Source organism: Cercospora kikuchii (assembly GCF_019650295.1).
Source record: "Cercospora kikuchii DNA, contig_00005, whole genome shotgun sequence".
NCBI classification, from domain to species: domain Eukaryota; kingdom Fungi; phylum Ascomycota; class Dothideomycetes; order Mycosphaerellales; family Mycosphaerellaceae; genus Cercospora; species Cercospora kikuchii.
Genome location: NW_025408586.1, coordinates 695524 through 709192, shown reverse-complemented (window position 1 = coordinate 709192; position 13669 = coordinate 695524). Strand labels below are relative to the sequence as shown.

Below are 13669 nucleotides of genomic sequence, written 5' to 3'. Positions count from 1 at the left end.
GATTTGAACATGAGATGCGACGAGTTTATGCCATTCTGCACATTGTATTCGATGTAGTTTTAGATATGAACACATTGAGACAACCTGGTTGTGCAACTTTTCAACTCCAAAACTTGGTACGAGGCCTGTGGTTTGCATGTTTGCATGTGCATGTCGGTGAAGCTTTGCTGTATGCATCCTTGCCCTCGGCTCTGCACGTCCCCACAAAATCGTCTGAGCTCTTGTTCTTATGCCGAGATCGCATAGCCGTAACTGACGTCTTCTTTGACAGAAACCGTCTGAGAACTGTCTGCATTACCCCAGAACAGCAAACATGGCCACCAAACTTCGGATATTGGTGCCAGTGAAGCGTGTCATTGACTATGCTGTAGGCCCGCCCTCCAATGGTATCGCACCTCGCTGGGCAACGACTAAATCGTGTCACGACAGGTCAAACCTCGCGTCAACAAGGCCCAGACGGGCGTCGAGACGAACGTCAAGCACTCGATGAACCCATTCGACGAACTTTCGATCGAAGAGGCCGTCCGTATGCGCGAAGCGAAAAAGCCCGTCGAGGACATCCTTGCCTTCTCCGCTGGGCCAGCCAAGAGCCAGGACATTCTGCGCACTGCGATGGCCATGGGCGCTGATCGGGGTATTCTGGTGCAAGAGGACAAAGTGGAATTGGAGCCTTTGGGTGTCGCGAAATTGCTGAAGAAGGTCGTGGAGCAAGAAGATCGGAATTTGGTCATTCTGGGCAAGCAGTCGATCGACGACGATGCGAATCAGACGGGACAAATGCTTGCTGGGCTCCTCAACTGGCCGCAAGCGACACAGGCTAGCAAGGTCGATATTGCAGACGACGGAGCGGTCACTGTGACAAGGGAAGTGGATGGCGGAGTGGAGACTCTCAAGGCCAAACTGCCCATGATTATCACCACGGATTTGAGGTTGAATGAGCCGAGGTATGCGTCGCTGCCGAATATTATGAAGGCGAAGAAGAAGCCACTGGACAAGAAGACGCTCAAGGACTATGGGCTAGACGGCGAGAAGAGGCTGAAGACGATCAAGGTCGCTGAGCCCGCGGCGAGGCAAGGTGGTGGTAAAGTGGAGGATGTCGATGGCATGATCTCGAAGCTCAAGGAACTGGGCGCGTTGTAGAATGGTCTGGGTATACGATTGAATGCCATACACGTGTACATAGGCATGGTGTTGGTGCGAGGCAAGGTGAGTTGTTGCCTGATCTGTCCTTGGTACCGCAGGCTGCTGCCGCAGCCTTGCCACTAGAATTTGGGAAATCTGATGGAGTCGATGCTTCTAATTTCGCAAATGCTATCCTCCAGCTCCAGCTCGGCGACCGCACGACACCTCTTCTCTTTTTTTGAGAATCGTCACTGCTAATTCCGCATTTCCATCCTCACAGACAGCAGGTTCGGGAACGCGCGTGCGACCACGCGAGCCACCAAGGCCGGCGCGAAGGTGCGCTTCGAGCGATACGAAGTGCGTGCGACCGTTACTGGATGGCCACGTGAAGCGCTGGGCACCTTCACTTGCGCTCACCTCGCGCTGCATTCGCCGAAGTCATAAGCGAGCTTTCTCCTGCCTTCCATCACACCCACAACGTCCTCCGGCGTGTCGCCGGCACCACAACACCACACGCGCTCGCCAGCGCATGCACTCACTTCTCTGACGGTTTTGGCCTCTTCGTACACATTTCTTTGGCTTCAAAGGATAGCGCACCGCGCCGGATTGGACATCGCAGATTTGGCAAACCACTGGATCCAACATGGCGGCTATCGAGGGGCTTACAGTGCCGCAGAACGTCGACCTGCAGGGCGTCGACGTCGGCGACCTTATCTTTGTGGAGAAGGTTGAGGCCCTCGAAGACGACTCAGATGACGATGCGGAGCACGAGAACGAGGAGGAGTATGAGTCTGATCGCGATGAGGACGGCGACGAGCACGGCGATGATTCAAGCTCCACCAGCGACGACAATGAGAGCGATGCCGACGACGGCGACTCCTTCAAGCCAACAATGCAAGTAACCGATGGAGCCCTTCCCTTGCCCCAAGTTTCATCGCAGGCAGTGAGCAGCAACTCGATGGCAGATCAGGTAGCCGTAACTTTTTCCGAGGTACATGCTAATGGAGCTGAACAGGTACATTGTCGTAAGCATCACCAAAGATGCCGAGGAGATTGTCGACATCAGCATCGCTCCCTTGGCTTTCAGCGACAAAGTCGGGGCCCAATACGGAGACCACATCTACCACATCTCAGGAAATCAGTGCGACGCATCCCATACCTGTGAGTACCGCCGTTTTGTGCCCCCGTTCATTTGTATACAAGACAGAACTGAGTCCTACTGACTCAACTGCACCACGGCATCACTCACGGGAGCCCTACATATGCTGACCATCTTTCCAGGCGACGAAGCGTGCCCCTTTGCCACTAGTATCAAACAGGTTGCCTCGGATGCTTCCGTCTTCTTGGTAAGTCCAACTGGTGACTACATCAGGAGCGTCATCATGTCCCCTCGGCGTTGTCTGGAAACTTGCACGAACGGATTTCTCGATAGTCTTTCTTGTCTTAGCGACATGGTGGAGAACTATACCCCGGAGATGTTGGTGTACGAGCAGAGCAATGCAGGAGTGGTCCCGGCATTCTTGGAGAAGCCGCTCTGCCCCGTGTGTATTGGGCCAGGTCTTCTGCAAGAGCAACAAAGTCTCCAACATGATCTGTTGGTGAATAACATCATGCGTTTCACGGCAATCGTCGATTACCACGGCAGCGTTGCAGCGCGTCGCACCAGTCTTGGCTATCAGTTCGTCCAGTTTGATGAGCGGCGTTGGGGTATGGCATTTGGGGATATGCTCCCGGAGGACGGAGATGGATATGATGACGGTAAGTGAAGACACCCTATGCATCTTCATCCTTTGGATCAACCCACAGGCTAGTGTGATGGCAGCAAGCGCAAATGCACGGTGGTGAGTTCCGATGGAAATGAACATCCCCTGACGCTTACTTTAGGAGAATACGAGCATTGGCAAGAGGCACAAGACCCGAATGCCATCGTGAGGCTTCAGCCAGCTTCTAAAGAGACGATCGCCGCTCTTCCTCGAAAGCGTCGTAGCGAGGTCACATTCCAGGGAGAAGACGAGCTGTGCCCGATCGATCAACAAAAATTCGAAAGCGACTGTACACTGCTGCAACTTCCATGTGGCCACGACAAGTTTCACGAGGAATGCCTTGTTCAGTGGCTTCGACACCACAACACTTGTCCGGTTTGCCGTGAAGTTGTCCCCGATGTCAATGGCGAGCAAGAGGGCGAGGCCGAGCCAGAGATTACCCCAGGTAAGCTCAAATCGTCACAGAACCTGCACTGTGCAGTAGCTCTGATTGCAGGGCGGAAAGCTGTGGCTAGGAGCTTGACTCCGTTGACGGGGGACTTGCTATATCTGTTTGAGACATGCTAACTTCCACTGAACAGCTGCAATGCGCATGAGTCTACAAGAAGCACTCACATCACTAGGTCTCGCCGAGGACGCTGATTTCGATGCCGTCGACCAAGAGATGCTGCCTCTCATCTTCGACAGCGCACGCGTGGACCGACCGGGCTGGCGTACTGAGACCGCAATCGCCAGAATCCAGGCTGAAATTGCTCTTCGTGCTGCTGATGCAGAGGAGAATGAGGCCGACGGAGGAGTGCCGATCCAGAATGAGAACGAGAACAAGGGCGAGGACGAAGTTATGGCTGACGAATAAGTCGACATCGCAAGTCGCAAAAGGCTTTGACACATTAGCAACGGCGTACCGGATGGCTTGGCTACAGCTCAGCAGAATGCTTCATGGGGTAATATTGGGACTGGCCCTTCATGGCAAACCTGGCTGGGTATGTGTCTGCGCTGGATACACCTGCCCGCTACCTGAACCTCTGCCGAAGGCAAGGTTTAGTGGGCCATACAAGTTGGTCGGGATCATGGGAAGAGAAGACAGCGCAAACATTCTAAGATGGGCACACATGGCTTCTTACAATGCGCCGTAGCGTTTCGAGCGTGTCACAAATTGACAGCAGTGTTCTTCTCACGTTCCACCATATTCCACACCTCGGTGACTTCATAGTACCCTAACTCCGGCTATCGCCGTGACTTGTCCTCACAGCTTCACTATTAAGCAACTCGCCTGTCTCCATCTTCATGACGTCTGACCCCATCTCCGCCCTCGAGACACTGCGACATGGCGTCGCAAAGAATAGCAGCGTCTTTGCGCACGCTGCTGAGGACTGGTCCTCGAAACACTTCTAGATACTCCACCCCGACCATCAACGCGCGCTACCAGCCAGTTCTACGCGCTTCCGGCACCTTTCGGCAAGCCCGTCCTACCGCAAAAACACAATGGCACGACATCTACCGGAGCGCACAACGAAATGCCTTCTCCTCGGCCTCCCGAACCCGACCTCGAAGCAACACAAACTGGCAACGCACCTGGCAGCAGCATAACCAGCAGAAACGCCAATATGCCCGCCCCATGTTCAACCAAAGCCAATTCCAAATGGCCTCAACTCTCCTCAGACGCTGGGCAGCACGTCCAACATTCTACTACGAAGTCGCCTTCCTCTCCGGCGGAGTCGTAGGAATCTACATCTACAACCTCGAAACCGTCGCCGTTTCAGGCCGCAAACGCTTCAACATCATAAGCCCCGAAACCGAGAAAAAGATGGGAAAACAATCTTATCAACAAGTCATACAAGAATATGGAAGACAGATCATGTCGCCGAATTCGAAGGAACATCGAATGGTGGAGAGGGTTTTGCAACGATTGTTGCCGCATTGTGGATTGGAAGATGAAGAGTGGGAGGTTCATGTTATTAATGATGATATGAAGAATGCGTTTGTGGTGCCTGGAGGGAAAGTTTTTGTGTTTCGGGGGATATTGGATGTTTGTCAAGGTGATGATGGGTTAGCTGCTGTTTTGGGACATGAAATCGCGCATAATGTAGCGCATCACGCTGCGGAGCGAATGAGTCAATCGGCGTGGATGTTGCCTCTGGTGTTGGTTGGATGGCTTTTTGGAATTGATCCGAATATTTCTGGGCAAGTGGGGCAGATTGCTTTTAGCCTACCGGGGAGTAGGAGTCAGGAGCAAGAGGCGGATTATATTGGATTGTTGATGATGGCGGAGAGTTGTTTTGATCCGCATGCGGCGGTGGGCCTTTGGGAGAGGATGGAGGCGGAGGAGAAGAGGATGGGTGGGGCGCCGCCGCAGTTTATGAGTACGCATCCGAGTAGTCATAATCGGATGGAGCAGATTAGGGAGTGGTTGCCGAAGGCTGAGGCGAAGATGGACGCGGCCGGATGCTCGAATGTTAAAGGCTATTTGGGAGGTTTTACCCAGGCTGCTGATTTGGAGAGGTTTGGCATGAGTGGCGGTGGTGGCCGATGGGGATGAATGACCTCTCTGTACTGGATTGACGATCCCCACTCAAGAAACGGACCCTTCTCTACTCCTACGTTAACGAAGTCACGCTGTGGCCTTAGCGCTGCTCGACCTTCCACTGTGGACTGCGCGTCCACACAAGCTCGAGGCGAGCATAGCACTGGCCACCAGAACATCAACAGCGGCAGCCCTGACCGCCACGCAACAGGCACATTACGGATTACAAAAGGTCTCAGCGAAATCTCAAACAGTAGATGCACGGAAACAGAGTTATTTATCTTTACTTTTGGACATGCTGTCAGTTTTCCCTCACAACAGAACTGCAGCTCACGACATCTACCAAGTCATACTCTCATTATACCACCCGACCTCAACACCCTCCTCACCCAAAATCTTCACGACCGCAGCTCGACACGCATCACTGAACTGAGGCGGCCCACAAGTCAGAATAGCCAAACTCCTCGTCGCCAGATTGCGATGTCTCCGCATCACCGCTTCAATATCTGGCCTGCCCAATATCACCTCATATGGCTGTCGATGCTTCGAACGACCTCGATGATGCTCTGGAATTCCCTCTTCATCTTCCGCGTCAGATGTCAAGTGGACAGTCATGTTAAGACGTCCGGCTTCGAGCACCGATGCGAGCTCGTTTGCGCAAACGTCATCTGCTAGCTCGCGCTGTGGAACAGCCCAGTAGATGTGCATGCGGGTCTGAGAGTTCTTCTCGGCGAGAAAGCTCGCGTGTGAAATTCCTGCCGTGATGCCCGAGCCGCCGCAGACGACGAGGACTTCGGAGTAGGTGGATAGATCGAGCTTTCGGCCATACGGTCCTTCGAGGAAGACGGTCTGTTGTGTTGGGGTGATGGAGGCTTTGGAAAGCAGCTTTCGCTGCAGTCGACCAGTCATGCCTTCGTATGGTCGTACAAGCAACGTGTGGGCAATCTCGCTCCCCGTGGAATAATCTCTCAAGGCCGGTCGGATGCTGAGATCGCTTTCCTTTTCTTTGACAACATCCGCTGGAGACAGTGGTTCGGAGTTTGCAGCTTGAGGCCTCCGCCAAGAACAAAGAGTGAACGGGTGGCTTTCGTAACCGCGCAACCCGTTCGGAATATACAAATAGTAGTACACACCAGGTGTAATCTGCGTGTTTCCAAGGAAATCCGTTACATCCAGCCGAATCATATCTGTGTCTGAGCTGCATGTAACAGTAGCCTTGACACCCTTGAATAATCGAGGCATCACAGATATGAGGACCAGACCCTTGAGTCTCAGCATCCGATCCAGGCACCATATGGCTATGCATGGGTAGAGGAAGTAGTTAAACTCGCCATCGAAGATAATGACGTGGTACCAGGTTGTGACGAAGAAGAGGACCGACAAGCCAATGTGGACCACGAGGAAGAAATCGTAGTACTTCTCGCGAAGGTAGTAGATCGATGCGAGGAGCATGAAGCAGCCAATCACGGTCGCGGCAACTCCATTTCGCCAGTAGGCTTGGATTTTGTATGAGTCGTACACGTCAAAGAGGTGAGCAAAGGCCGTCCATGCCACGGAGTGCACAACGGCGTGAACGATGCAAATTCTGGCAACGAGTCGATGGAATCTGTTGAAGGTTGCGAATGACCTGCATACGATTAGCGGCTATTGGCAGATGAGAGTGCTGGGAACTAACCAGCCTGTCAACCATATGACAGGATCGTTGCGAGAAGCAAATACCCAGACCATCGGCATTTGAGCGATCGCCAGAAACCCGGTCCTGTCTCCAATATATCGCGCGAGCTGAACCTTCTGATCAGGATACCAGAGATGTCCAACGAAGACACTGTATCCCGGGAAGCACATCATGATATTGATCAACACGTACACTGCGAGCACGATGCTCTCAAGCCGGGGCGGAATCGTTCCAATATTTCCAATCGCCACAGCTTGCTTGTTACCAAAGGCCGCTGGGACGATGAAATTCCGGCGAACCCATAGCCACCAACTGGACGAAGGTTCATCTGCGGTTGTCCTACTTGAGTCCAGAAGTCGATACGTGACGCCGATGGCAATGACGACAATCCAGAAGAGTGCCAGCGAAAACGAGAAGTCGAAGCTGAGATCCCATGCGTAGTAGAATGTTCTCACGGTACGTGTGGCGCGTGCCTGCCATTCAGCATCTGGTATAGCAGCCACAGCAAGCGGTGTCTCAGCAGTAGTGTGCGCTGCAGTGTGGTCGAGTACAAGAATTTCGTGCAATTCCGAGTCCGATAATGCAGCTTCCTCTACGGTCGGGATGCGAATCCCAACTTCATCGCAAAGTGTTGTTAGCGTTGTCAGGCCAGCATGTCTCTCCGCTTCGGTGCAATACGTTTGTGCGCAGTAGAAGCCAGAATTGATCTTGAGCTTATTGGAACATCGGTCCACCTTCCAGTCTTCGCTGCTGTTGCTGACGGGCTTGTAATCAAATGTGATGGCGTTGATGGCATTGAAGCAACCTGAAGCAATTAGAGTCTTGGTTACGTCTTCAGCTAAGCATGAATCTCACCTTCAAAGCAGTACTGATTCATGCGTGGATAGTAATTCTTGTACCAACTGTACTGTTGTGTCTTGTAAGCTTCGGCACATACTGGCAATGTGGTAGATGCCAGTATTGCAATAGCAAAACCCCAGCTGAAGAACGCAGCTAGTCGAGGCGCCATGTTGGTGGCACAAGTTAGGAAACGTTGAGCAGGTGAGGTCGATGTTGGCTGCGACGGAGTTTGCGGAACGCGGCTGCCATTTCCTGATGCTCGTTGACAGGGCAAGGTTATCCTGCACAAGCTCTGTGGCGTGTTGCTGGCGCTTGCTTGGGTATGCTAGACTAGGTTCTTCCCCATGTTTCGGTTGAAGTCAAGGCTCTCAGCTACTAAACGAAGCAGTTGCTATCTTTGACAAGATGAACGTGCTCACCTCTCACATATCGGCCGCTGTGAGATAGGCTTCCTATGACTGTCTCTCATGATTGAACTGTTAGTACACTCTATGTTATCGAGAGGCTGCCCGGCTTTGCCCTGATTTGAACAGGGCGTTCGCGAAAATCTGCCGAGGGCATCACAAGTACGGACACAACGCATATGATCTCAGAAAGAATCGCGATGCTGAGGCCAAAAATTTGGGACTATTACCGGAGAGATAATTATTCTTCTCGGCTGTGTCGCACGAGCTTGGGCATGCATTAGAAGTCGCACCTGCCGACACCCAATCCAGATCATACAGTGAGCAGGAAGGGAGCAGGTTCGTTGGTGTGCGATTAGGCGGCATGCTGAGATCTGTGATGACTTTACCTGCACCGTCTGTAGGCAGGATTGATTGTAGACCCCAACGACCACCGCGCTGCGAGTTGTTGGTCGACTCAACCCCCAACTTGCGGACAGAACTGGTGCGACTTCCATCGCTCCGGCGCAGCTCCGACTGCAAACAGGACCAGAGTACGAAGTCCACGGGGCAGCTTGTATTGAGATCCAATTGCTTTAGACCGGTGTATGTTTCATCCGCCCGCCCGCGGACTGGTTAAAAGCACATTGAGTCCTACAAATGCTGGCATGGCCACGCATGAACATGCCACATCACTGCCGGAGAGGCGTCTGAATCTCACAACAGCTGCTAGCGCGTGGGTGATTGCAGTCACAACAACAGGTCCAGGATGATATACATCTGATCAGCATGTTTGCGAAGGTGGAGAGGGCGGTGAAGTGTACAGCCTGGTAGTACTGGTGGCTCCAGGAGGGCATTGAATGTGCACAAGACCGGATCCAGACGCTTGTGCAATGATTCTGCCTGATTTGATTTTCGAGTCATCCGTAGGGCTGAGTACTGTGATAGCGGCTCATGTTAGTGCTACACGTATCGATATTGTTCTCCTTACGCTCTCATCACAGATCGTAAGACCACGCCACGACATGGAGGCCGCATATGTGTTTGATTCTCACTGGCGGTCAGCTGTAGCAACCAATCGCTCCCAAACGAGGATGCGCGCTTCATGCTTCGGGTCACATTGCTCCTCAGCCCTACGGCTTGTCGTCCTCCAGCGGAAGGTCACCACCAGACGGCTCAGAGGGCTGCTTTCCTGCAGTTGGGAGGCTCCTGTGTAGCGTTGAAAATGTAGGCTCAGTGTCGATGGGCAGCACAAGTCGCAGGTCTTCTAAGCGTCATCATCTGAGCAGAATTCGTCTGATGTACGCTTCGCTGGCACACATTTGGGCCTATGGGACGAAGGGCTGGAGACGGCAGCTTGCATCGCGGTATGCGGATCGAGTCCGGCAGGCAGTGCCTTGTATCTCTCCGACCGCAAACGTGGAGTCGCCTGCAGCAGAGGCAGCCACAGCGGCGATGAATAGTCCTTGTGCGCGGAAGCGTCTCAGGCCGGGCGTGCCACACGCCTGGGCAGCGTTGATGTCTTGAATCGTCCCACGGTGCGCGGTTGGCGGCATTCGCAGCTCTGAGTGGACCAAACGAGGCGCAGCGGCGTCTTGTCGCAGATGCGATGCGCGCTGCCGTCTGCTCTTCTCTGCTCCCCGTCCCACCTTGCAGGAACGGCGAGGCCTCGTGGATTATCGCCTTGCTGCATCGCGAACTCTTTCATCCCGGTACATTGTGCGAACCGTCGACGCGTGTGCGACGAGCCGGCGCGAGATAAATGTGTCGTCCTCCCACTGGCCGAAATTGGACTCCAGCCGCCACGAGTCTGCAAGGGCCCTCACTCGGCACCAAGATCTGCAGGCACGAGCACAGTCGAGAATGAGCTGCTTTCCCAGACCCAGTCACCCTCCCACAGCCTGGCAGAGCTGGCAGACGGAACAGTATGCCCGCGGTAATGCTGTATATACCAGTAACGGGCACGCCATGCCCCGCGACTACACGCAGAGCCAAATGCACGTCCCAATGACGCCGCCGCCGCCCTACGATCCCGTCCAGAATCAGTATGATTACGGACAACAGCCGAGCAGAGCGTTCTATCTGCGGCCCGTGCAGAGTCAGCAACGGGTGCATGTGCCTGCAGAAGCAGTAGCAAGACAAGATGGCAGACTTCGAAGGAAGGCATCGGCGTGGGCATCTACAGTCGACCTTGGGCAAGTGTACCAGAACACCGCATCACAGCAGCAAGCATGGCAGAGCAGTGTAAACCTCAGTGCACCCCCTCTGCCAACGCGACCAGCTCCGAGGCAAAATGATTGTCCTCTAGTACAAGCCATGAATCAAGGCTCAGCCTTGTGTGACCGAGTCGCCAATGTTGCGGCCAGAGTGAACGATGTCTTCGCCCGAATCGACGACAGCGAGAGGGAGAGCGACGACGAGCTTGAAGAAGCCACACGAGGACTCATGACGATCAACGAGAACGAGACCACAAGCAGAAGCAAGTCCTCGCCTTTGGTCGACTTCAAAAAGACGTGGATGTATGCCAACTCTCGTCTGCCGCCCTTCATGCTGCCCATGAAGATCTATATTCCCACATGGCAAATCATCTGTATGGCGGCACAAGCGTCATCAGATGTGTACCGCAGGCCACGCCGAGGCGAGCGAGAAGATTTCGTCGAGGCAGACTGGCAGCGAGGCACCAAGGCTATGGTCATCAAAACGCGGCCCGTTGATGACAAGAACATCATCGTGCTTGCGATTCGAGGCAGTAAAACATGGAATCCCGTCGACTGGGCAATCAACTTCAGAACTCTACCCACCGAGCCCAGTGGTTTCCTTGATGATACTGGAAATGCCGTTCACGCTGGTTTCCTGCAGATAGCCCGCGCCATGGTCGCGCCCGTCGCCGCCCGCCTACGAAGTATGCTCGAGCAAAGCTACACCCGTGGTCCTCCCTCACTGATTCTCACCGGACACAGTGCTGGTGGCGCAGTAGCGAGCCTACTATTCATGCACATAATGTCGACCAGCTTCGAGTCCGAACTGAACGACCTCACAGGATTCTTCAAGCGCGTGCACTGCATCACATTCGGAACACCGCCCGTGTCCTTCTTGCCACTCCAAAAGCCTTCGGGCAAGCGATACGAGCGGAACGTCTTCCTCCACTTTGCCAACGAAGGCGACGTGGTAGTCCGAGCAGACAGGTCATACATGAGCACCATCGTGCGGATCGTAGCTGCTCCTTCTCCAATGTCGACGCCAACCACGACAAACACATTACGGAAATATGCTTCACGACAGACGATGAAAGGTGGTTATCAACCTGGAAACAAATACCAACCACCACGATGGGAAGTCCCACCAGCCACACTTTCGAATGCAGGCAGAATGGCTTTACTGCGAGAGAAACCTGGTAGCAAACGAAGAGCTGTCGAAGCCGTGCAGGTAACTGATGAGGAATTGAGGGATGTAATCTTTGGCGACCCAGAAATGCATAGGATGGAATTATATAAGCAACGCATTGATGAGCTTGCTGTTGCGGCTGTGACAGGACGTGGCGATGGATGAACAGGACTTCTGCGAAATTCAAGACGAAATCCAAGACGCACGCCATATGGTGGATGTAATAATGATTAATGCCAAATAAATGAATGAACGAAGCGGTCAGGTGTATTTCAAAAGGATTTTGCACTTTCACTGATCCTTGATTTCGTCTAATCATCTACACGTCTAAGCATCATTCCATCCACCTCATCCTTCCCCCCTACTTCGTCCTCCAATCTTATAGGATGGTACCAAACCCAAACGTCGTCTTGATACTCCGGATATAATACTCATCCCAATTCCTCTTCGTCGGTTCCTCCTGCCCAATCGGCACACCCTCCCAATCCACCCTCATAATCGTCACAGCATCTACATCATTCTGCTCAAATCGAATCTTCAACGTACTATAATGTCCCTGCGGCCACTGCGCCAACCTCCACTTCTGCTCCAAATACGTCGGCTTCTCGAGTTTCACATAACTTCCCGAGACATTTCCGCCGAAAATCTCGAATTTGCCGCCTTCGTGCGCGCCTTCGAAGAGTTTGGGCGCTCCGCGCGTGAAAGCTGCGATGCGTTGGGGGTCGGTGAAGACTTCGTAGACTTGGCCGGCTGTTGTGCGGAATTCTTGTTGGTCGGAGAGTTTGGTTGTGTTGACGACGGAGTTGTTGCCGTTGTTGGTTGTGGTGGTTGTGGAGGCGGATTTCTCGGCGGATTTGTTGATGCCGGAGTTGCTGTAGGTTTTTGCTGCGGTGAATTTGGCAGAGGGGTTTTCTCCTGGGGCGTGCTGCACGTCTTTGCCGTGTTCTGCGATCAAGGCTGGGCCGAGCTTTTGGAAGTGGGAACGTAGCTGGGGGGTGATTTCTTTGCGGACGAGCTCTTTGGCTGCTTCTTTTTCGAGGGAGGAGGAGTAGAGTTCTACTTCGAACTAGGAGGGTGATGTTAGTATTGTGGCTCTAAATGAACGATTAGCTGACCGGGAACAACATACGACGTATTCATCCTCTTCCGTGTCGTGTGCGACCTCTGGTATCGTGATCGTTCCGCTCACGTCCTTCGTGCCTTCGCGCTCTTCTTTGGTTCCGTCATCATTCTCGTGCTCTTCCTTCACTGGGATGTTGCCCGTCCACTCCAATTGTAACCGCACATCGAAGATGGTAATGACCTTGCCTTTCCGCTGTGCTACTTCAACATCACCGTCCATGCTCAGCACTTTGCTGACCTCTGCGTTGACGCCATTTTTCTCGGCCTTGATGCCAACCAAGTCCTTCTCGAGGTAATCTTTAGTCCACGTGGAGACGTCCTTGTTGACCCAATGCCAGTTGTTTGGGTTGTGGAGGACCATCTTGGTGGGGTGGTGGGGTTGCCGGAGGGAAGATGTGTTTTGAGGAGGTGAATTGCTGAAATCTGATCAGGTACACCTGCACAGTTGGTCAACCTCATGCTTGCTGTATGCGAAAGTAAAAGCTAATGGCCAGCAGAGAAAGTTGCAGGGAAAGATGAGGTCTTGAGCATGCTGAACATGGATCGTAGAAATGCAAGATCTCGTGTGGCGTGGGGATACCGGCGGGATGGTGTTGGGTCTTGAGGAATATGCACTCACCTTTTAGAGCATCTGAAAGTCGTCAGTGAGCAACAGAGCAGATCACAGCTTCAAACATATTCTCAGAAGCTGGGTTTCTAGAATCACGACGAAGCACGCGTGCCTGAGTCGGCAAAACGAAATGCCGAGCCGAGGTGGCTTGTGGCTTGCAGATCCACCTCAACTTCCACACGCTTCCTATTCTTGCCCTTCATCACGGCAACAGTCGAGAATGAGTTTTTCATCCCCTGCTATAAA

The 13669-nt window shown here is 53.2% G+C and overlaps 6 protein-coding genes across 6 annotated transcripts; 4 read left to right on the top strand and 2 right to left on the bottom strand.

Moving 5' to 3' along the window:
* Positions 1-313: 313 nt before the first annotated feature.
* On the top strand, positions 314-1140 carry CKM354_000806400 (uncharacterized protein; the record flags this gene model as incomplete). Its single annotated transcript, XM_044803430.1, has 2 exons — positions 314-367; positions 430-1140. 2 exons carry the CDS (start codon positions 314-316, stop codon positions 1138-1140), a joined length of 765 nt encoding a protein of 254 aa, XP_044659365.1.
* Positions 1141-1765: 625 nt separating this feature from the next.
* Positions 1766-3741, top strand: CKM354_000806300 (uncharacterized protein; the record flags this gene model as incomplete). Its single annotated transcript, XM_044803429.1, has 5 exons — positions 1766-2016; positions 2138-2283; positions 2404-2880; positions 3007-3330; positions 3467-3741. 5 exons carry the CDS (start codon positions 1766-1768, stop codon positions 3739-3741), a joined length of 1473 nt encoding a protein of 490 aa, XP_044659364.1.
* Positions 3742-4212: 471 nt separating this feature from the next.
* Positions 4213-5424, top strand: CKM354_000806200 (metalloendopeptidase; the record flags this gene model as incomplete). Its single annotated transcript, XM_044803428.1, has 1 exon — positions 4213-5424. One exon carries the CDS (start codon positions 4213-4215, stop codon positions 5422-5424), a length of 1212 nt encoding a protein of 403 aa, XP_044659363.1.
* Positions 5425-5748: 324 nt separating this feature from the next.
* CKM354_000806100 (uncharacterized protein) lies at positions 5749-8093 on the bottom strand (the record flags this gene model as incomplete). The annotated part of the gene is made up of 3 exons (XM_044803427.1): positions 5749-7036; positions 7085-7889; positions 7940-8093. 3 exons carry the CDS (start codon positions 8091-8093, stop codon positions 5749-5751), a joined length of 2247 nt encoding a protein of 748 aa, XP_044659362.1.
* A 2209-nt stretch (positions 8094-10302) lies between these two features.
* Positions 10303-11856, top strand: CKM354_000806000 (uncharacterized protein; the record flags this gene model as incomplete). Its single annotated transcript, XM_044803426.1, has 1 exon — positions 10303-11856. The coding sequence occupies one exon, from the start codon at positions 10303-10305 to the stop codon at positions 11854-11856; it is 1554 nt and encodes a 517-aa protein (XP_044659361.1).
* Positions 11857-12070: 214 nt separating this feature from the next.
* Positions 12071-13174, bottom strand: CKM354_000805900 (uncharacterized protein; the record flags this gene model as incomplete). The annotated part of the gene is made up of 2 exons (XM_044803425.1): positions 12071-12757; positions 12821-13174. The coding sequence occupies 2 exons, from the start codon at positions 13172-13174 to the stop codon at positions 12071-12073; spliced, it is 1041 nt and encodes a 346-aa protein (XP_044659360.1).
* Positions 13175-13669: the final 495 nt, after the last annotated feature.